The 21,150-nt window shown below is 47.1% G+C and overlaps 2 protein-coding genes across 2 annotated transcripts in view; both read left to right on the top strand.

The window, feature by feature from the left end:
* Positions 1-21,150, top strand: part of LOC142557299 (uncharacterized) — a 37,705-nt gene that overhangs the window by 10,208 nt on the left and 6,347 nt on the right. The window lies entirely within an intron of this gene.
* LOC142557905 (uncharacterized) lies at positions 36-21,082 on the top strand. The gene is made up of 6 exons (XM_075670107.1): positions 36-121; positions 2,266-2,357; positions 4,070-4,090; positions 5,433-5,486; positions 7,051-7,255; positions 20,625-21,082. The coding sequence occupies exons 1-6, from the start codon at positions 36-38 to the stop codon at positions 20,881-20,883; spliced, it is 717 nt and encodes a 238-aa protein (XP_075526222.1). The 3' UTR covers positions 20,884-21,082.

Raw genomic sequence — 21,150 nt, 5'->3', positions numbered from 1 at the left:
CACCCGGCATTCCTCCACGCGCTCAAGAGAACGCCATGTTCTCGGGCACTGCCCTAAATTCACAGCCCAGGCCCCTCACGGATACAGCAAAGACCTCGGATTTGAAAGCCCTCTCCGAGCCGTGAGTTCAACTTGACAGCACATTTTTAGAACGTGAAATGGATATTCTGCATATAGCCGCAACGCAGGCGGCGTGTCGTAGGAGGTGCATGAAATGGGTCAGTGCCACAAGTAAACTAATCATCATTACCAGAGCCGCAGTGGTCCATTTCTGGTTGACGTTGCACTATAGGGTAGCGTAAAGTATCAATGCAACGCATGTGTAGAGATAAAAAAGCACCGAATCTTTTCATATGTATACACATTGATACTCCGCAGTGCTGGATAGCGGAGGCATTTACCCCGCCGTTATGAGCCTCGTATCGCCGTGGTTAAAGAAAGTAGGAAAGAAATTTTGCGTTTTGACATCATCCGTTCATTGGGTTGCCTGCTCAACAGAGCCACTTGAAATGTTTGCCGCATTCTCGACAGAATATGGCCGCTTAGGGTCAACCAGGGTCCTTGTCAGCGATGAAAGAACAGCGGGCGTAACAATGACTGGAGATAAAGGTGCTGCGCTGGCACTTTGCATGCATGGAAGCGAAACTAGTCGCTGTGATAATAGCAGGCTAACAATCTTTGGCAACGTTTTATAACGGTAGCATTGTTATGGACGTAACTCAGCTCATTTGAAACGTGCGGCGCCATTCACAACGTCTAGAAAGTGGTGGGTCCTCATGAAGTTACTGGAGGCTAAAAAGCCTACAGTGTCGCAGTAAATTTGCTAAAGGGAAGCCTGTCGTTCCGACCTATGAGCTAACATGAGAGCATTCAGCAGCAGACAGAGTTGCCTAGTCTTCGTGCCTCCGGCTTCAAACGTTCTCGTGACCTTGCCTATCACGCTTTATCTTTCTAAGTTACCAAGCGAAAGTGTATTCTAAGGGCGTGATGGTAATTATTTTCAGCGCACATGCATACGAATCAGGAAGTACCGTTACAGCTATGTGATTCTTTGAAAGCACATGTCGCGCATTAAATTTTATGACGTAAATAAGATTCGATTTGATTTGATGTGATTTCAGTTCCATTTATAGCACAAGGTCTTGTTGAGACTGATCAGCTCTCACAGTGAGAAGGTCATGTCATGCCACGAGGACCAAGTTTATTCAATTGCGACCATTAGGCGTTATTCCTTAGCTGGCTTAATGGCGACGCTTGCGGCTGCCGTGGACACCAGTGCCAAATGGCTCTCGGAAATTGCAGAAAACTCTACAGTATACGCTATAAGGTACTTGACACTAAGCCACAAACATTGCTCTGTCTAATACGTGCTCTAACGCAAGTTGGTAGATTGTAGGCCAAATGGCTGAGAGGAAACAAATGGACAACTTTACGTGTGGGAGCAATGAACATACACCGAATTCTGTGAAAATCAGCAAGGCGGAGGCAGAGTGATGCCTCGAAAAAATTGGAATCTGTGTGAAAGTAGCACGCAACCTGTGTTCGCAAATGTATATATCACCCGCCACAGTAGCTAATGGGCTATCACACTGAGCTTTGAAGTTTGAGGTCGTGGGTGCGATCCCGGCCGTGGCGGCCGTATTTCCATGCAAAGAGAAATGAAACAACGCACGTGTTTCAGGATGCTATTTAAAGAACCGATTTCGACAAAATGAATCCGGAGTTCCTTTCTCTGGCAGACTTAGTATTCATGCTGGTGGTTTTGGCACATAAAACCTTAGAGTTTGTTTTATGTTAGTACACACAAATCTTTCTTAGTCTCGCGAATTTGCGGATACGTCGACTACTTGCGGTAAGTGGGGCATCGATGTAATGAATAAACAAACGAATTCTGGGATTTTACGAGCCAAACCCCCGATTTGATTATGAGGCACGGCGTAGTGAGGGAATCCGAATTAATTTGGACCACCAGGGAATTATTAACGTGCCCCCAATACATGAGAAAAGGGGGTTTCTTTTTCTTTCTTTCTGTTTGCATTTCGGCCCCATAGAAATGCGGTCACCACGGCCGGCATATGTTCCGGTGACCTCGTGCTCATACGAGCCACCATAGCCGCTAAGCCACCGCGGTGGGTGAATCTAGAAGGGAGTTGATCAGTACGTGTCACGGGAAAAAGTTGTGAATCTGCAAAGTGAAATAATGAAAGTGGTTATGTCATCTCACTCAATGAGTTGTGGTTTCTGTCTGTCTCTCTCTCTCTACAGAAGAAGGGAAGGCCCACTGTTGCCATTCCTCGGGTGCATCCAGGTCCTCCTGGTTTTGCTCATTATTTTCTCCCTCATGCTGTCGGCTCCTTGTAAGCATCAAATATTTCTGCTCAATACTTCCGCTGTTCAATGAGCCATTTTGACTCACCGTACTGTTATCACGCGGATGCGTAAATTGCAAACGACTGACTCTGACATCGTGTTTGACAAGAGTCTGTTCCTGCTAAATCAAAAGTCCGTGCTCAGGCAATATCTCCAAACGAGAAAAGAACAAATAATAACCTCATAGCAATATATGTTTCTTTTCATAGACCTGCTGGGTGGGAGAAGATCTTGGAATTACAATGCGCCAACTCATCTTAGAACTTTTGCTTCAGCAGACGCATACCTCATCGTGTCGCAAATATTCGTGGGGAATGTTCTCTGTCCTCAGACAGTGAGCTTGGGCCTGGAATAGCAAGTCGCTGCCCTTCGTGTTATTTCACAGATAAAGTGTCCCTCGTTTCTGTCTCACACGGTGCCTCTTCTCCACTGAATAAGACGAGATGGTGTAATAAACCACCTCCGTGATTTCTACACGACGGAGAGGTTTCAGAAACTAGCCCTCACTCCAGTTCATTTAGAACGTCGCCGGAATGCAAGGAAACGAAAAAGAAGTAATTCACTGAGGACTCATCGGGGGGGGGGGGGGGGGAGGGGGAGCGGGTCGTTGAGGCACAGTGACTAGTTCAGCTGATTGTCCGCGCTGTCATTCAAGTGGAGTCGAGGTTGAAGGTCTAGCGGAGCAGTTGTGCTGAAAATGCGGACTAAAGCTGGGTTCTCGCTGACAGACAAAAGTCACATAATTGGGGAAAATCCTGTTGCTCGGTGCTCTTGAATTAGAGAGCGGCCTTCCGGCTGTTATTTCATTACCGTCATTTCACGCCTCATAAGAGCCCCTCATATTACGAAAATAAGAGCCCCTCATATTACGAAAATTTCTCTTTTCAACTGATCTAAAGGAATATAGTTGTGTGCTTTTCCTGCATTTCCTTATTTTAGCGTACCCTGTACGAGTGATCATAACTTATGATTGATATATGAGTGCTAAAGATGATTTCAATATTCGACACTGATAAGCAGCCAGAAATATTGCAATCAGTTTGAATGACGCCATGGAAAACAGTGGTTTAATTTTTACCTCCTTACGTTACTCTTACCGCTTTTAGGTCATGCTATGCCACTTACTGGAAACATTTTGTATCTTGTCTTTCTTTAACTTTTTCTCAGTTGTCGTTTAACAGTCTTTATATATCTGTCTTTTTGTACAGCTTTTTGTGGCTGATCATTACAGGAAGGTGCAACATTTATTTGCCAGTGACTGCAACCACCATACCCTACCTGACTAAGTCCCATTCCTGAGGCAATTAGTTTCTCTATTACTGTTGGCTCGTGGTTAGTACAATGTACATTGTAGTGGGCGAACGAATTTAATGAGCGAACGTCCACCCTTAAAATTGTGCCAGGCCTGCATTGGCACCCAAAATTTATTTAAATATAACTAGGACTATTTCGAGAATTCCTTTATATTGATATACAATGAACACTGGCTCACTCACAATGGTTACTTGCATCAGTTGTTATGCGGCAAGATTAGGCTCCTGGCAAATATAAAAATGCTTGTTCGCGCTCGAACGTAACGCACAAAAAGCTCGAAGGAAAACTGTAGTCGAAAGATTAAAATATGTGTTTCCTTGCCGTAATTTTTACCTGAGTGTCCGCTAATTATATTGTGCTTTGTTTGCCTGCTGTCTCCCTCTAGACCCTGCCCGACTTCACGTCAGTAAGTATGACGCTGCATGAGAATGGTCTAGTTTTGCAGCCTTTATGCCCCAATGAACTGTCACCTTCTTCAGATTAAATTCTCAATAACTGCCTCAAACTGAAATTATGACTGTCACATAGGGAAACTGCACTAAGCGGAGCGATATTCATGGGCTTGGTTTCGATTTCTCCAAGGCGTTTCACGACCGTAACGTTATTATTTCGAATATTATCCCAATTTTTGTTAATGTTAAAAGGGCCGCGTTAGCACAGCAGTCACCAGTTTTAGGATTATGGTGGGGCCCCTTGCACAAAGGAGCGAAATGGCTTTAGTATTCTCAAGCAGTGCTTTATGAATGGCGCTAAATAAGGTCCTCTGTAATTCACTCATTGGGAGCAAATTTCATATAGCACGAATACCATGTCATGCTCATGCCAAATACTTTCGAAAATCATTAATGATATCTCGTGGCATTTCTGCTGACTTTCTGATGCAAACAACTAAGAAGTATGTTGAGATGCCCATCTGAACGTCATTCATTATTTTTGAAAGGTAAGTTAGACATTAGTCCTATGGTTTTGGCGTAAGAAGTAAGGTGACGAGAGATGAGCACAAATTGTATATAAAAGGAAACAGATCCATCAGGGGACGCTAACAGTAACTATTAGGTGAAGCTAGATTATATAGGCTTGCGTAATAACAAATTCAGTATAACCTGCGGTAAAACTGACCTTGCAAGCAAAAAAGGCGTAAATGAAAAAAATAAATAAGGGGGACACCGATTTTACGCTATAGCCCCTCTCATGTAACATCAGCATCGGCCGATTCACACTGAGCTGTATAGAGAGTAGTCACGTGGATATTACGTCAACTAGTCCGTTTCGTTTTGACATACAAATTCTAGACCTACAGTGAACACGCACAAATGCGCGTTATTTCGATGGCTTCACTGTTAAATTCGTGTGGGTATTGCGACTGTATGGAGTTATCAGTTCAGCAACAATTTACGCCAGTGGCGCCTCTTTTCCAGTGTGATCGAAAACACATTGCCGCCATCCGCATCACGGCCTTTAAAGTCGCCAATGGTGATAACACCGGCATGCAACGTAACCTTTTGACATCGCCGCTGTACCGCTGTAGTCATACGGGCGGACTTGCTTACGGACAACCCACCCTTCACCATTCGAGCAACTTATTTGGCCCTAGAAGGTATAATGCATGCTTCGCGAAAAAAAAAACCATGTCTTGGTGCAGGTGGAGCGCACGCTGATTTTTGGGCGCATAAGATATATCAATGCAGCTATAGATTCAATACTTACTAATATTCTGTCTAACCCTCACGTCCCGACTTTATTTGCAGACGCCGAAACTCCTCGACCAACTGACGCACCCGAGCGCACGCAGAAGCCAAATCGTAAGTCGCCTTGCTTTTGGAAGAAAGTTTGCTTTGCTCACGAAGATAACTTCCGCGTTGGAACCGCTGCTGCTGCTGCTCAGTGGCTATAATATTCTGTTGCAGAGCACGTGGTGCCGATTTCGAATCCAGGTCACAGCGGTTGAATTGCGACTGGGATCTGACAAAAAAAAGAAAACGGTAGTTAACTTTCCGGACTGATGATTCCTGTAGGAAGCGCTATGATTTGCAGGAAATATCTGACATCGAGAAATACGAGCGACAAAAACAGTTTCCGGAAATGTGATCGCCGGCAGTGCTAATTACACGATTTTGTCGACATTGTACCTCAAATAAGTATGGCCTTCCCTGCTATTTTAGAAATGTTCCTGCGTCGCATCACGCTGAGGTTAGGTCTCTCAGCTTGATGTTTTTGTTTATTTTATTTTTTGGAGGGGGGGAGGGTTTGCTTCCTCGAGCATAAAACTTCCCTTGGCAGTGTTGTGTGTTGTCAGTGATGTATGGTACTCTAAACGTGGATAACATTTCTAGCGCCAGCTGTCTCTCCTCATGCACTGGTGCTAAAACATTTATCCAGCCTTCCTTGGGTTTTAGAAAAAACGGGCTTCACATACGATCTGTGGCCGTATTTCACACCCTCGTGTGTTGCGAATAGAAAAGTCCAATGAACCAAATGCCGTTTATAGCGTGTTAAACTTCTGACAGTTCACGCGAAAAACCTTAAATATGTTGTCGCCAACTACAGCGGAATTTTCCCCTTTTAATTACTTCCGGATTTTGCCATTTCGATATGTGCATAGTACAAATTATTCACTTAAAAAATGTTAAACAGGAAGTGCGGGCGGTCTACGCAAGGAAGCCCCGCGGATATCGAAATCAATCCGGTAACCCACGTTACACGTAACTAACGCTGCTACATCGACTTAACGGTGGTTCCAATCCAACTAGCCCAAGTTGCGGGCTCGCTATGTGTATCCTGCGCATGCTCATGTATGGTAACGCCACTTGTAAATCAGGCATAAGAATTCTGGCCCTACGCGAGAGATATCTGTTTATGCATTTCATTTCCCCTTTCCACGAGTTAATAGAACACTGGCTGGCGTATGCGCTTACACTACTATTGAGATACCAGGTCTCTACCGTTAGACGCTTAACTTTCTTTCACGATGAATAACTTCCAACTAGCTCAGCTTTCTGTAGTTGTAATAATATAATAATAATATTTGGGGTTTTACGTGCCAAAACCACTTTCTGATTATGAGGCACGCCGTAGTGGAGGGCTCCGGAAATTTTGACCACCTGGGGTTCTTTAACGTGCACCTAAATCTAAGCACACGGGTGTTTTCGCATTTCGCCCCCATCGAAATGCGGCCGCCGTGACCGGGATTCGATCCCGCGACCTCGTGCTCAGCAGCCCAACACCATAGCCACTGAGCAACCACGGCGGGTTGTAGTTGTAATCCCAAATACCGCGTCATTATTTCTATAAGTATTCCTTAGTAAATTGCTCAAGACCTCCAGCATTAACATAGCTGCCCCCTCTACGTTTTGTGATGTTTTTCAGTCCCTCCCGTGCCACCCAGGCCCGTAGTGGGTCACGTGGGCGCCCCCTGCAGCGAATCCACTCCTTGCCTGGGCGAGGCCGACTGCGTGGAGGGTGTCTACCAGTGCCAGCGCACCGGCTTGCGCGACGTGAAAGGCGTCTGCGTCTATTCCACCACGCCGACGACGAAGACGACACGGTCACCGACGAGCTCAACGTCTTCCAGGTGAATATTGAGGAGCTTTCAGATATATTGAGAGTGCAGAGACATCTAACGTACAAGCTTTACCTCGCCAGCTGGAAATACCGGAAGCATTTCGTTTGGGACCCACCGGACGTAGTTTGGTGCAATTTCTTCACACGAAAAGAATAAGCTGATGAGAACTATGCCATCTGCTAGCTGCATATTTGTTTTTTCCTTTATGTCATTCACTCTGTTATACTAATTACCCAAAATTGGAAAATGTGAATAACCGGGAGGTGTCAAGTTTATAACTATGCAATAGAACCGATATCGCAATTCCGTAAACTGCAAGCATTTTCGTCCTCTAAAGTGTACCAATTTTGTAGAGTGCAGACTACTCTGAAATGTAACAATAGTTTTGGAAAGTGATTTTATCGAAGCTCAGAAACAAGTCAATTAACGTAAGAGATTGTCAACACCTATGTCTTCTCTTTTAAACCAGCGAACAGATAGAGTTTACAGAAGTGATTTATCTTCTTTATGCTTCAAGATTTGGAAGATTAGCCGATTCTCGATGGTGTTTGTGAGCTGTTGATGCCTCAAATCAGATGCATTGAGCTATGTGTCTCTCTCTCTTAGATGCATTATAATTTCATTCAAGGTGGTGCAGCGGTTGTCTAAGACGGTAAATTTCGCGTTTCACGTGCATTTGAATGCTTAACTCGAAGACTTCGAGGAAGCAAAGCTTCGCTTAACGGGAAGTTGCAATACCGGCAAAAATTCAATTTTTCTATTCGAATAAATCTCAGACGATACTGTACTCACAGGTTCAGATGCCGATAACCGCAAACTAGCCAATTTCATTGCAGTTATGTTGAGTTAATTCCTTGCATTCGATCTGCTTTGCCGAGTAACGCACTTATTCGTCTATGGCTCTGCTCTTCGTAAATGCCACAGCTCAAACCTTGGAGTCCGAAACTTTGGTGTAGGAAAAAAAAGAGGGATGAGCGAGAACGCAGGTAGGATTCATAACCAAAGTATTGCCTATTCGGCTATTCTAGATATGAGCGAATGAGAAAGAGTGAAAGAAGGATAAGTAAAGGCGAGGTGGAATAAAGAACAAGGAAGAACAGTAACTACGCTTACACCCGCACAAGAAGGTTCACTAATGTAGTCACAGGTGGTGTGAAAGACGCAGTCGTCGCATAGGAACACGATAACAATTTAGTGACCTGAACGTACAAAAGTGCTTCGGCTAAAAGGTCAAGGATATTTGATCATTTGTGTAGTCAATCATTTATGTGGCTGGGACAATACGCACAGGAAGTAGAAAGAGCACTTGCCCATACATATATTTTTAAGAAAGACAGGGTACTACAGGCAGCTCCTTTGAACTTGAGCATGCTGCTTCTCCCTCTATTGAATTTATCTGCGGGAGTTCTCGGTAAGTTTAGCTTTTATGTGCGAATAAATGCTAGCGTGTTCCTCTGAGAGTGCGAGAGTCCTCTTAGATTGAGGTAAACAGGGCACGAGGAGTTGCTTCTGCGATCAGCACTTGCGCTGCAAGTACTCGTGTCATTTGCAAAATGTACTAATCGCGAAGCGCGCTCAGGAGAAGCATAACTCAGGACCCGCCGTAGTTGCTCAGTGGTTATGGTGTTGGGCTGCTGAGTACGAGGTAGCGCGATCGAATGCCGGCCACGGCGACCGCATTTCGAGGGGGGCGAAATGCGAAAACACCCGTGTACTTAGATTTAGGTGCACGTTAAAGAACCCCAGGTGGTCGAAATTTCCGGAGTCCTCCACTACGGCGTGCCTCATAATCAGAAAGTGGTTTTTGGCACGTAAAACACCATAATTTAATTTTAATAACTCAGCGTGACAACGAACAATGCGGCGGAAGAATATTGAACGGTAGGTGCTCCTCATCATCGGTGACTGTTACATAAAGCGTACTATCGGCGTCCAACGAAACACGAACATCGGAGCGCATGCACGAAGCATAACTGAAGGTGCAGTGCCAGCCCTGCATTCCTCGCCATTGCAAGACGTGCAGATCCGGTGAGACCACACTGCCGTGGCAATGCTGTCGCTACACTGCGATATTTTCGTTTCTGTTCTGGATACTCGCATTCGAGAGCGAGAAAAGATGGCGGCGCAGTAATGATGACGGCGCAAACTGGACGGCGAGCATCGCTTTTGGCTTGTCGTTTTGCGACATCTCTGCGACCACACTCGCCCCCATACGGTGATATTTTAGATTCGGCTTTCTTCGGTTTTTCTCTTCTCCAGCTTTCAGATATTTCAAATAAAAGAGGACCAGAACACAAACGAAAACATCGAAGCGTAGTGGCAGCATCGTCGTGCTGTGCTGTCAAACCAGACGTGCGCGCCTGTCGAAGGTGACGTCTGGACGGCGCGCACTACTTCCAGCTTCGCTTCGGCCACGAGCTCTGCTGTTCGCGTTTCGTATTGCGCCGATAGTACGCGTGGCAGTCGTGGCGTGACGCGCTTACTGTGCAGCGGTTAGGCCTGGCTTGTGGAAGACGCGCGTCGTGGCAACGTTTTCAATAAAGAAAACAGTGTCGGGCTTCAGGCGGCGTTTATGACCTCGTCTGTGAACTCATCGCTTTCTGTAGCAACGAAGGGAAAGCTACGGGGTACGAGCTTCTCCACGCCTGTTACTACGCCGTGTAGTCCGGCAGAGACTGACGGCGGTTTCGATTCCTTGGAACACATGCTGAATCAGCACAGCTTCCCCACATGACGGTTTCGCATTTGCCCAAACAAGGAAAAGCCCCAAAATAAGTCAAATTTAAAACTCAGTGCCGTGGTTTGCCTTAGTTTGTAGCTATGCTTATAAATATGCTTGCACTTCCTCTTCCCCAGCCTATATTAATGCGGAGGAGAATATGAAACTTCTCTGTTTCTTTTTTCTTTCAGGAGCGCACTGAGCTTGTTTCTCCTACATACCTTTATTTTCATTGCCAGAGGGAGTGGCGCGCGAGTAAAGTCGCCAAAAAATTATCGCTACAACACGCACTGTCACCTTCATCTCGAGGTGGCAAATGTTAACTCAATACGATTATTTTCACATCATCGAAGAAGCACACCTTATAGTCCTACGTAGCTCCAACTTGAAATGAAACAGGGCTATTTCAGCGCAGTAATATAAACTGGAAGTTCATCCATCCTTTGAAGAAGATTGTCGACTTTAATGCTATTAGGAATCTATGTTGTCGCTGATGCGTAATTGTCGATAACATGTTTTAATAATGATCATAAAGGTAGCGCATACCCATTGACATATACACTGCAATCCAAGAGAGAGAGAGAGATAGAGAGAGAGAGAGAAACAACTTTATTTGCCACTGTAGGGTAGGATGTTATGGCAGGTAGGCCTAGTGTGGCTCCCAGGTGGGTGCGACGTCTTATGCCCATGAGACGAGTGCCAGTTGTGTTTTCCTGTCTGCGCTTATCAGCAGCTGGTTCAAACCCTCCTTGGAGGGAGATGGCAGTAATGATTGTGGGGGAGGGTTACCCTCGCGTTCCCAGAGAATGTGTTCCCGAGTGGCGAACATTCCGTGGTCGCACTTAGTACAGATGGGGTCGTAAGCCCCGGCACTGATTAAATAAAGCCTAGAATGACTGGGAATGGAATCGGCCTGCAGTCTGCGAAGCATGGTGGCTTGAGCTCGGTCGAGGTCTGGGTGGGAGGCAGGTGCATGCGTCTCGTCTCCTTGCAGAAGTTAGTAATGTCAGCATAGGATTTGGGGGCCTCTGCGAGAGCATCCGGGTTCGAGGGGCCGGCCTCCCGGGTAGTTAGGCCTTGGGCTAAACGGTCGACCCCTTCGTTCCCAGAGGTCCCCGCGTGAGCAGGTACCCACAGTGAGCTTACAGTTCTGTCCAGAGCTCAACCGCGGAGCAAGTGTGCGGCGGGGAGACAAAGTGAGTTTTTTTATAGAAATTTTGGATGGCTTGTTTAGAGTCACTAAGAACCGTGCGTGTCCGGGGATCCGCGAAGGCTAGCGCAACCGCGACCTCTTCGGCAGCGCTGGAGGACCGCGTGCGCACTGTAGCGGCGCTGACGAGAGTGGTGGTTCGCGTCGCTGCGCAGGCTACGTAGGCGTTAGAGTCGCATTTTGCCGCGTCCATGTACATGGCATGCTCGTCGGTGGAATAGGCGACGTCTAAGGCTTGTGCCTTCAGTTGGCGGCGCCTATAGTGGCGGCCGGGTAGCGTATTCTTGGCCATGGGTTTGATGACCAGCCGACTGCAGACTCCAGTCGGGAGGGGAGCAGTGGAGTGGATGTCATCTGTAGGGTTGATGTTAAGACGGTCAAGAATGTAACGACCGTGTTCGGTGCGAGAAAGACGATGTATCTGTGCAGTCTTGTGTGCCTCTATCAGCTATGTGAGGGTGTGGTATACTCCAAGCTGGAGGAGACGCTGTGTGTGTGCGGACTGGGGCAGTCCCATTGCCGCTTTGTACTCCGAGCGGATGACCCTATTTACCGCCTCTACGTCTTTGCGGCGGAGGTGGTACTACGGGTTTGTGTATACAATCCTATTAATGAGGTAGACTTGTGAAAGGCCGCAGAGGTCTGTCTCCCGTATTCCCCTGCGGCGAGTAAGCTGGCACCAGATATATGTATTGAAGAGCACGACAGGTCCGGGTTTTGAAACCCAGTGGCTCTAGTTTTTGAAGCCGCTTGCCTCAGCACCGCAGCCCGACGCTCTGCCCATCGGACCACTGCCTACCTAGTGACTTAAGTAGGGAAGCAGTTTACACGCCGACATTCATGCATAGATACACAGAGGTATAACGCAAGCTGAATGAAGTTTCGCCCCAAAAATTATTAATAGCAATAATGGTTCCCTGTCACTCGGTCTTGCAGGCGGCCAAGCACGAAGACCCTCCCATCCACCATACGGTTCTCGGTCGTGCGTACCATACGACTACGCACCACTCCCGCTAGTACCGAGACCGAGGCTGCGTCCGTGACCAATGAAGACGGCGACCGGCCGAACAACTCGGAGACAGGCGGGAGGGCCCGCAACGAGGAGTACTCGCGTGGCACCGTGGTGCTCAACGTCACTGTCCAATGGGAGGAAGAAGAGGAAGCGGCGGAGAACCGTGAAGCGCGGCTGGAATAAGCATTTGCCCGGGACACTTCAATTCGGCAACTTAACGCGCGCACATTTATTAACGCCGAAATGTTGTAGAATTTGAGTTTTGTATAGCATATTCGTAAATTTTTCTTTTTCTTCTTTAGCAACTGGATCAAATACCTGTTTCTGTCGCAGGTCTTGGTTCAGTTTCTGTCGCAGGTCTCCAAATAAATATTAATTTTGTCGAAATCTCAGACTTTTCTTACGCAGCGGCGAAGTGCTTAAATCACGAGCGAACAATAGCTCAAGCCGCAACAAGCGGACTTCTTCATATCCCTAGCATGTTGCCGTGATTGCTTTTTGGGTACATAAACGCGGCAGCGTTAAGAGGAATCTTTAGCTCGGGTGCTCCTATATAAATACATATAAAAGGATAATTCGTTTTTCTCGGCAACCACTGCACCAAATTTGACGAGGTTTGTTACATTTAAAAGAAAAACTCAACCTAATGACTGTTGGTTTCGAATTCTTAATTTACGTTCGAAATTTTTTATTTAAGATTGGAGGAAATCTAAAATTTTTACCAAACGAAACTATCATGCTTACAACTCTAACTCATCAAGGAAAAATGCTAATACAATTATGTGAAATGCATCTATTAGTACATCTAAAACAGACGAAATTCATATGTTACACACGAATCTCAAAAAATTTAGTAACCTGGAAATGCAGCTTTTGTAGAAACCTTGTAAGCAACGTGATAAATTCACGTAAGATGAAAGATGACCTCAAAATTGTGCGCTTTCATTGATCTAATGGATGCACTTCACATGACCGCGATATCTGTCCTTGATGCAGAGCTATGCGTTTTTAAACTTCGTGCTTCTATGTTTTTCAAACTTCCGAATTGTTGAAAATTCTCTTAACGAAATTCAGGCCCTCAATTGAAATTCCGCGTCCAATGGTCACTAGCATTTAACTTTTTCTCACAAATGCAACAAAATTCATTGAAATCGGTCCAGGGCTTATCTCAGAAAAACTTTTTGGCGTTTTACATGTATTTGAAAAGGCCGCGTCGGAGTGGGGCCCGAGCTAAAGCTTGCACTTAAGGGCCCCGTGTCTCAAAATATCCGGTGTGGGCATCTTGCGTCCAGCGTCGGACATCGCTTCGGCGAAAAGAGGTTTGGACCACGTATACCCAACCACTCAGGCCCTTCATGTGGCGCAAGGAAGTTACTGACACTCCGGCTGACAACTCCAATTTTCTGCCATTGAAGATCTGTCGCTCTGACTCCCAAAATCTGATCGTCGTTGCTCTAAACTCATGACGTGCAATGGGTTTACGTTTCGACGTGAGCCCACGTTTACAGGTGACTAAAGTTGCAGGCAGACCGTCTTTTCCGAGGCGTCCTCACCTCTTCCTTTCCCTGTTTTCCGCTGCTTATTGCAATAAGGCGCCCTATAATTTGGGAAGAAGGTCTCATCGGCATGGGCCTCGACATCATTTGGTCCCTTACAGACGTATGTAACCGGAATCGATTGCAACTGACCGAGCAATGTCAATATAATTTTAGTACTGCTAATGCAGATTTAAATACCGTGTATCTACATTTCGATCGCTTTACCTTCTTCTTCATCATCTTCTCTTCTCAGAAGAATACGACGTATGTCCGGAGCAAGAGAATAACCGAGTGTTACAAGTTACGCTTTCATCATACCGCGAAAAAAAGGACAAGTAGGAGTGTTATTGCTTTGCTGATATAAACGCGTTTTCTTTGTTGATTGTGGGTTCCGGTTTAATGCGTACAATACGTCATAATAAGCTACACTGGAACTTCATCGTCTGCCTCCATACATTTGAAGAGAAAGCGTCAGCTCCTGCTGTACTTCTGTTCACCCCACAGATCTGTACTATGCCCCCTGTAATAGAGATTACTACGCCGTGCGATTCATCACTGTACTGAGTATATTTAGAGCTAAACCATACGGGGACACAAGCCCACCGATCCGCTTGCGAGAGCGCGCGCTTATATTGCCAAACGCACGAGCTCGAGCAATTACCACGGTCGAGCAAAGAAGACGACAAGGAAGTGCGTTAGGTGCGTTCCATCCGTGGAGGCGGTTTCCAAAACCAGGGAACAAAATTTTCTTCGACTTGCCAGTCGTGGAGAGAAGAGAGTCGAGTTCGGCCGGTGAGTAGGCGGTGCCCGTTTACGACAACATGCCATATCCACCAACAATGTTCGCCTCGTTTTCTTTTTTTTTTGTTGTTGTTGTTTTTTTACGCAGGGGAAGCAGCCGGACGAGCCGCTGATCAAGCTCCACTCGAACGAGTCGTTCGAAGGCGACAACAGGAAACAGTTGCCGACCAAAGTGACACCTTTTTTTTCTTAACTGACGTTTCGGCCTCCTCACGAGAGCCTCGTTCAGGAGAGACATGTCATGTCAATCGAAGCAAGGGACTTCTACCATGGTGAGTACGCATCCAGGGGCTTTGCGACGTCATTTCATGCGCACTTTGAGGATCGCGCTTTTTGAGCCATGGCTATAATTTGCGTGGACCTTTATTTCCTGGTAATACTTCGTGTACGTTACGTCATGCTTAGTGATAGGTTTGAATCTTATGTGGGACGCACCAACGAGTGCCTTCTCCATCAATATAGGAAAAACGTTAAATTACTTTAGAAAGCGCCCTACTACTTAAGCTTGACTAGCCTGAAAGGGATGAATGAATCGCTATTATAGCGATAGCAATTATATGGTTACTCCGAGCAAATCTTTAGCCGTCGGCGGTGGTGTCGCCGTGATGCACCGCATATATTTAGGTATATGTATGCTGCATGCTTAATCATGCCGTGTATGAGGGTTATTTTGATGCACTACTCAATCACTAAAGTTACTCCAACCAGGCCTTCGTTCATGACTAAATTATATGTCAGAATTTTGAGAAGGGCGGCCCACAAACAAAAGTAATAAAAAACATTCTCAAGGCATACCTTTTATCTTAAGTGATTTCTTATTGTTAAATACTTAAAAAATTAAACATTATTCTGAATGTCTTACTCTGTTTTCTTCACCGTGGAATTACTTATGCAAACATATTTATCGGTTATCCCTTTGAATTCTTGTTTTGTAGTCCTAGGTTCGGTGTGATTATTCCTTGCACGTTTGTCAATATGTGTGAATTGTAGGTAGTTTGCAACGTCATGTATCGTTAGATATCTCTATGACCTAATGCTGGCCCTTCTTCAAGATACAGGGAGTGAGAGTTTCGTCAAGCTAACAGCAGTTCTCCCTCCCATTCCTCGTGTTCGATATTGTGCGTCAAATAATAAGACTGCTTTTGCAGTACGGCTGTTTTGGCGTTTTAGAAGCCTAAATAACAAATACAAATTATATGCCTATAGTGTCCCTCCAAATAAACAGAAGAAAGCGTTTCCTACCACTCTCAATATATCCTCGTTCGCAGTCAAGTACGCGCTCCGAAGTTTGGTCCAGTAGTTGGACTTCTGACACTCAAAGTCGAACGAAAACTACGACCGGCACCATGACCAGCAGCGCTTCTGCTGCCCCGTCTGGCCTACCATCCGGTATCACACCAACCGGTAGCACGCCGTGCGGTATCACGCCGTCCGGCATCACGCAACCCGGCATTCCTCCACGTGCTCCACAGAACGTCGTGTTCTCGGGCACCGCGCTAATGTCCCAGCCCAGGCACCTCACGGATACAGCAGACACCTCGGATTTGAAAGCCCTCTCCAAACCGTGAGTTCAACTTGACAGCACATATTTTAGAACGTGAAATGCACATTCTACATATAGCCGCAACGCAGGCGGTTTATCGTAGGAGGTGTATGAAATGAGTCAGTGGCACAAGCAAACTAATCATCATTACCATAGCCGCAGTGTTCCAGTTCTCGTTGACGTTGCACTGTAGGGTAGCGTAAAGTATCAGTGCAACGCATGTGTATAGATAAAACGCACCGAGTCTTTTTAAATGTATACTCAGTGATACTCCCCAGCGGTGGATAGCGGGGGCGTTTACCCCGCCGTTAAAAACCTAGTGCCGCCGTGGTTGAAAAATGGAGGAAAGAAACTTTGTGGTGTGACAACATACGTTCATTGGCTTGCCTGCTCGACAGAGCCACTTGAAATGTTTGCCGCATTCTCGACAGAATATGGCCGCTTAGGGTCAACCAGAGTCCTTGTCAGCGATGAAAGAACAGCGGCCGCAACTAAGACTGGAGATAAGGGTGCTGCGCTGACACTTTGCATGTATGGAGGCGAAACTAGTCGCTATGATAATAGCGGGCTAGCAATCTTTGGCAACGTTTTATAACGGTAGCATTGTTATGGAAGTAACTCGGCTCATTTGAAACGTGCGGCGCCATTCACAACGTCTAGAAAGTGGTGAGTCCTCGCAAGGTTACTGGAGGCTAAAAAGCCTACAGTGTGGCACTAAATTTGATAAAGGGAAGCCTTTCGTTCCGACTTGTGAGCTAACATGAGAGCATTCAGCAGCAGACAGAGTTGCCTAGTCTTCGTGCCTCCGGCTTCAAACGTTCTCGTGACCTTGCCAATCACGCTTTATCTTTCTAAGTTGCCAAGCGAAAGTGTATTCTAAGCGCCTGATGGTAATTATTTTCAGCGCACATGCACACGAATCAGGAAGTGCCGTTACAGCTATGTGATTCTTTGAAAGCCCATGTCGCGCATTAATTTTTTTCATGACGTAAATAGGATTCCATTTGATTTGGCGCGCTTTCAGTTCTATTTATAGCACAAGGTCTTGCTGAAATTGATCAGCTCTCACAGTGAGAAGGTGATTTCAAGCCACGAGGACCAAGTTTATTCAGTTGCGACCAGTAAGCGTTATTACTTAGCTGGCTCAATGGCGAGGCTTGCGGCTGCCCTGGACACCAGCACCAAATGGCTTTCGCAAATTGCAGAAAACTCTAAATTATATAGTATGAGGTAGTTGACACTAAGCCAAAAACATTACTCTGTCTAATACGTGCTGTAAGGCGAGTTGGTGGCGGCCGACATTGCGCTACACATGCTCCGCGCGTGTTCGGTGTAGGTGAGACAGATCGGCGTTCCAGGCCTGACGGGAGCGCAAAGAAGTTCGGTTGCCTCGCTCACTTTAGAGAATCAGCATTAGTGTCTGCACAAAGGTGAAGATCGGTCATGACAGTCAGGATAGCGGTGTCAAGAATTTTATCTCGACGGTCGTATAAACTTGTCTTCAATGCTTGAAGCTTGAAACGGCATGCCTCATAATCAGAAAGTGGTTTTTGGCCCGTAAAACCCCATAATTTAATTTTCATAACTCAGCGTGACAACGAACAAAGCGGCGGAAGCATATGGAACAGTAGGTGCTCCTCATCATCGGTCACTGTTACATACAGCGTACTATCGGCGTCCAACGAAACGCGAACATTGGATAGCGTGAGCGAAGCATGACTGAAGGTGCAGTGCCAGCCCTGCATTCATCGCCATTGCAAGACGTGCAGTTCCGGTGAGACCCCACTGCCGTGGCGATGCTTCCACTACACTGTGATATGTTCGTTTCTGTTCTGGTTGTCTTGCATTCGAAAGCGAAAAAAGATGGCGGCGCAGTAATGATGGTGGTGCAAACTGGACGGCACGCATCGCTTTTGGCTTGTCGTTTCGCCACACTGTACGATAGTACTCAGCCCCACACGGTCATGTTTCAGATTCCGCTTTCTTCGGTTTTTCTCTTCTCGTTTTCTAATATTTCAAATAAAAAAAAACCAGATCAGAAACGAAAACATCGAAGCGTAGTGGCAGCATCGTCGTGCTGTGCTGTCAAACCAGACGTGCGCGCCTGTCGAAGGTGACGTCTGGACGGCGGGCACTATTTCCAGCTTTGCTTCGGCCACGAGCTTTGCTGTTCGCGTTTCATTTTGCGCCGATAGTACGCATGGCAGAAGTGGCGCGACGCGCGTATTGTGCAGCGGTTAGGCCTGGCTTGTGGAAGACGCGCGTCGTGCGAACATTTTCAATAAAGAAAGCAGTGTCGGGCTTCACGTGGCGTTTAGGACCTCCTCCGTGCACTCATCGCTTTATGTAGCAGCCAAGAGAAAGCTACGGGGTACGAGCGTGTTACTACGCCGTGTAGTCCGGCAGAGACTGACGGCGGTTTCGATTCCTTGGACCACATGCTGAATCAGCGCAGCTTCCACACACGGCGGTCTCGTATTTGCCCAAACGAGGAAAAGCCCAAAAATAAGTCTAAATTAAAACTCAGTGCCATGGTTCGTCTTAGTTTGTTGCTATGCTTATAAAAATGCTTGCATTTCCTCTTCCCCAGCCTATATTAATGTGGAGGAGAATATGAAACTTTTCTGTTACTTTCTTTTTCAGGAGTCCTCTTGCGCTTGTTTCTCCTGCATACCTTTATTTTCATTGCCAGAGGATGTGGCGCGCGAGTATAGTCGCCACAAATTATCGCTTACAACACGCACTGTCACCGTTATCTCGAGTTGGCACATGTTAAGTCAATAGCGTTACTTTCACATCAGCGAAGAAGCACACCTTATAGCCCTACGTAGCTCCAACTTGAACTTAAACAGGGCTGTTTCAGCGCAGTAATAAAACCTGGTAGTTCATCCATCCTTTGAAGAAGATTGTCGACCTTAATGCTATTAGCATTCTATGTTGTCGCTGATGTGTAATTGCGGATAACATGTTTTATATAATGATCATAATGGTAGCACATGCCCATTGACATATACACTGCAATCCAAGAGAGGGAGAGAGACAGAAACTATTTTATTTGCCACTGCAGTGTTGGAAAATAGGGCAGGTAGGCCAAGTGTGGCTCCCAGGTGGGGGCGACGTCTTGGGCCCGCTAGACGAGTGCCAGTTGTGTTTCCTTGTCTGCTCTTGTCAGCAGCTGGCTCCAACCCTCCTCGGAGGGAGCTGGCAGTAATGATTGTGAGGGAGGGTTACCCTCGCAGTGGCGAACACTCCGTGGTCGCACTTAGTACAGGCGGGGTCGTAATCCCCGCCAGTGATTAAATGAAGCCTAGAATGACTGGGAATGGAATCGGTCTGCAGTCTGCGAAGCCTGGTGGCTTGCGCTCGGTCGAGGTCGGGATGGGAGGCGGGTGCACGCGTCTCGTCTCCTTGCAGAAATCAGTAATGTCAGCATAGGATTTGGGGGCCTCTTCGAGAGCAGCCGGGTTCGAGGAGCCGGCCTCCCGGGTAGTTAGGCCTCGGACTAAACGGTCGACCCCTCCGTTCCCAGAGTTCCCCGCGTGAGCAGGTACCCACACTGAGCTTAAAGTTCTGTCGAGAGCTCAACCGCGGAGGATGTGTGCGGCGGGCAGACAAAGTAAGTTTTTTTTAGAAATTTTGGATGGCTTGTTTAGAGTCACTGAGAAGCGTGCGTGTCCGGGGATCCGCGATGGCTAGCGCGATCGCGACCTCTTCGGCAGTGGGGGAGGACTGTGTGCGCATTGTAGCGGCGCTGATGAGAGTGATGGTTGGCGTCGCTGCGCAGTCTACGTATGCGTTAGAGTCGCATTTTGCTGCGTCCACGCACATGGTATGCTCGTCGGTGGCGTAGGTGACGTCTAAGGCTTGTGCCTTCAGTTGGCGGCGCCTATCGTGGCGGCCGGTAGCATATTCTTGGCTTTGGGTTTGATGACCAGCCGACTCCAGTCGGGAGGGGAGCAGTGGGGTGGATGTCACCCGTAGGGTTGATGTTAAGACGGTTAAGAACGTAACGACCGTGTTCGAGAAAGACTAAGTATCTGTGCAGTCTTGTGTGCCTCTATCAGCTCTGTGGGGGTGTTGTATACTCCAAGCTATAGGAGACGCTGTGTGCTGGCGGACTGGTGCAGTCGCATTGCCGCTTTGTACTCCGAGCGGATGACCGTGTTTACCGCCTCTTCGTCTTTGCGGCAGAGGTGGTACTACGGGTATGTGTATACAATCCTACTAATGAGGTAGACTTGTGTAAGGCCGCGGAGGTCGGTCTCCCGCATTGCCCTGCGGCGAGTAAGCTGGCACCAGATATATTTATTGATGAGCACGACAGGTCCGGTTTTTGAAACCCAGAGACTCTAGTTTTTGAAGCCGCTTGCCTCAGCACCGCAGCCCGACGCTCTGCCCATCGGGCCACTGCCTACCTAGTGACTCAAGTAGTAGGGAAGCAGTTTAGACGCCGACATTCATGCATAGATACACAGAGATATAACGCAAGCTGAATGAAGTTTCGCCCCAAAAATTCTTAACAGCAATAATGATTCCCTGTCACTCGGTCTTGCAGGCGCCCAAGCACGAAGACCCTCCCATCCACCATGCCGTTCTCGGTCGTGCGTAGCGTACGGTTACGCACCACTCCCGCTAGTAGCGAGACCGAGGCCGCGTCCGTGACCAATGAAGACGGCGACCGGCCGTACACCTCGGAGACAGGCGGGAGGGCCCGCAACGAGGAGTACTCGCGTGGCACCATGGCGCTCAACGTCACTGCCCAATGGGAGGAAGAAGAGGAAGCGGTGGAGAACCGTGAAGCGCGAGCGGAATAAGCATTTGCCCGGGACACTTCAATTCGGCAACTTAACGCGCGCTCATTTATTAGCGCCGAAATGTTGTAGAATTTGGGTTATGTATAGCATATTCGTCAATTTTTCTCTTTTTAGTAACTGGATCAAATACCTGTTTCTGTCGCAGGTCTTGATTCAGTTTCTGTCGCAGGTGTCCAAATAAATATTAATTTTGTCGAAATCTCGGACTTTTCTTACGCAGCGGCGAAGTGCTTAAATCACGAGAGAACAGCTCCAGCAGCAACAAGC

The sequence above is a fragment of the Dermacentor variabilis genome, chromosome 9 (assembly GCF_050947875.1).
Source record: "Dermacentor variabilis isolate Ectoservices chromosome 9, ASM5094787v1, whole genome shotgun sequence".
NCBI classification, from domain to species: Eukaryota; Metazoa; Arthropoda; class Arachnida; order Ixodida; family Ixodidae; genus Dermacentor; species Dermacentor variabilis.
Note: the sequence above shows the minus strand (reverse complement) of the source record. Positions and strands in the feature narration are given on the sequence as shown.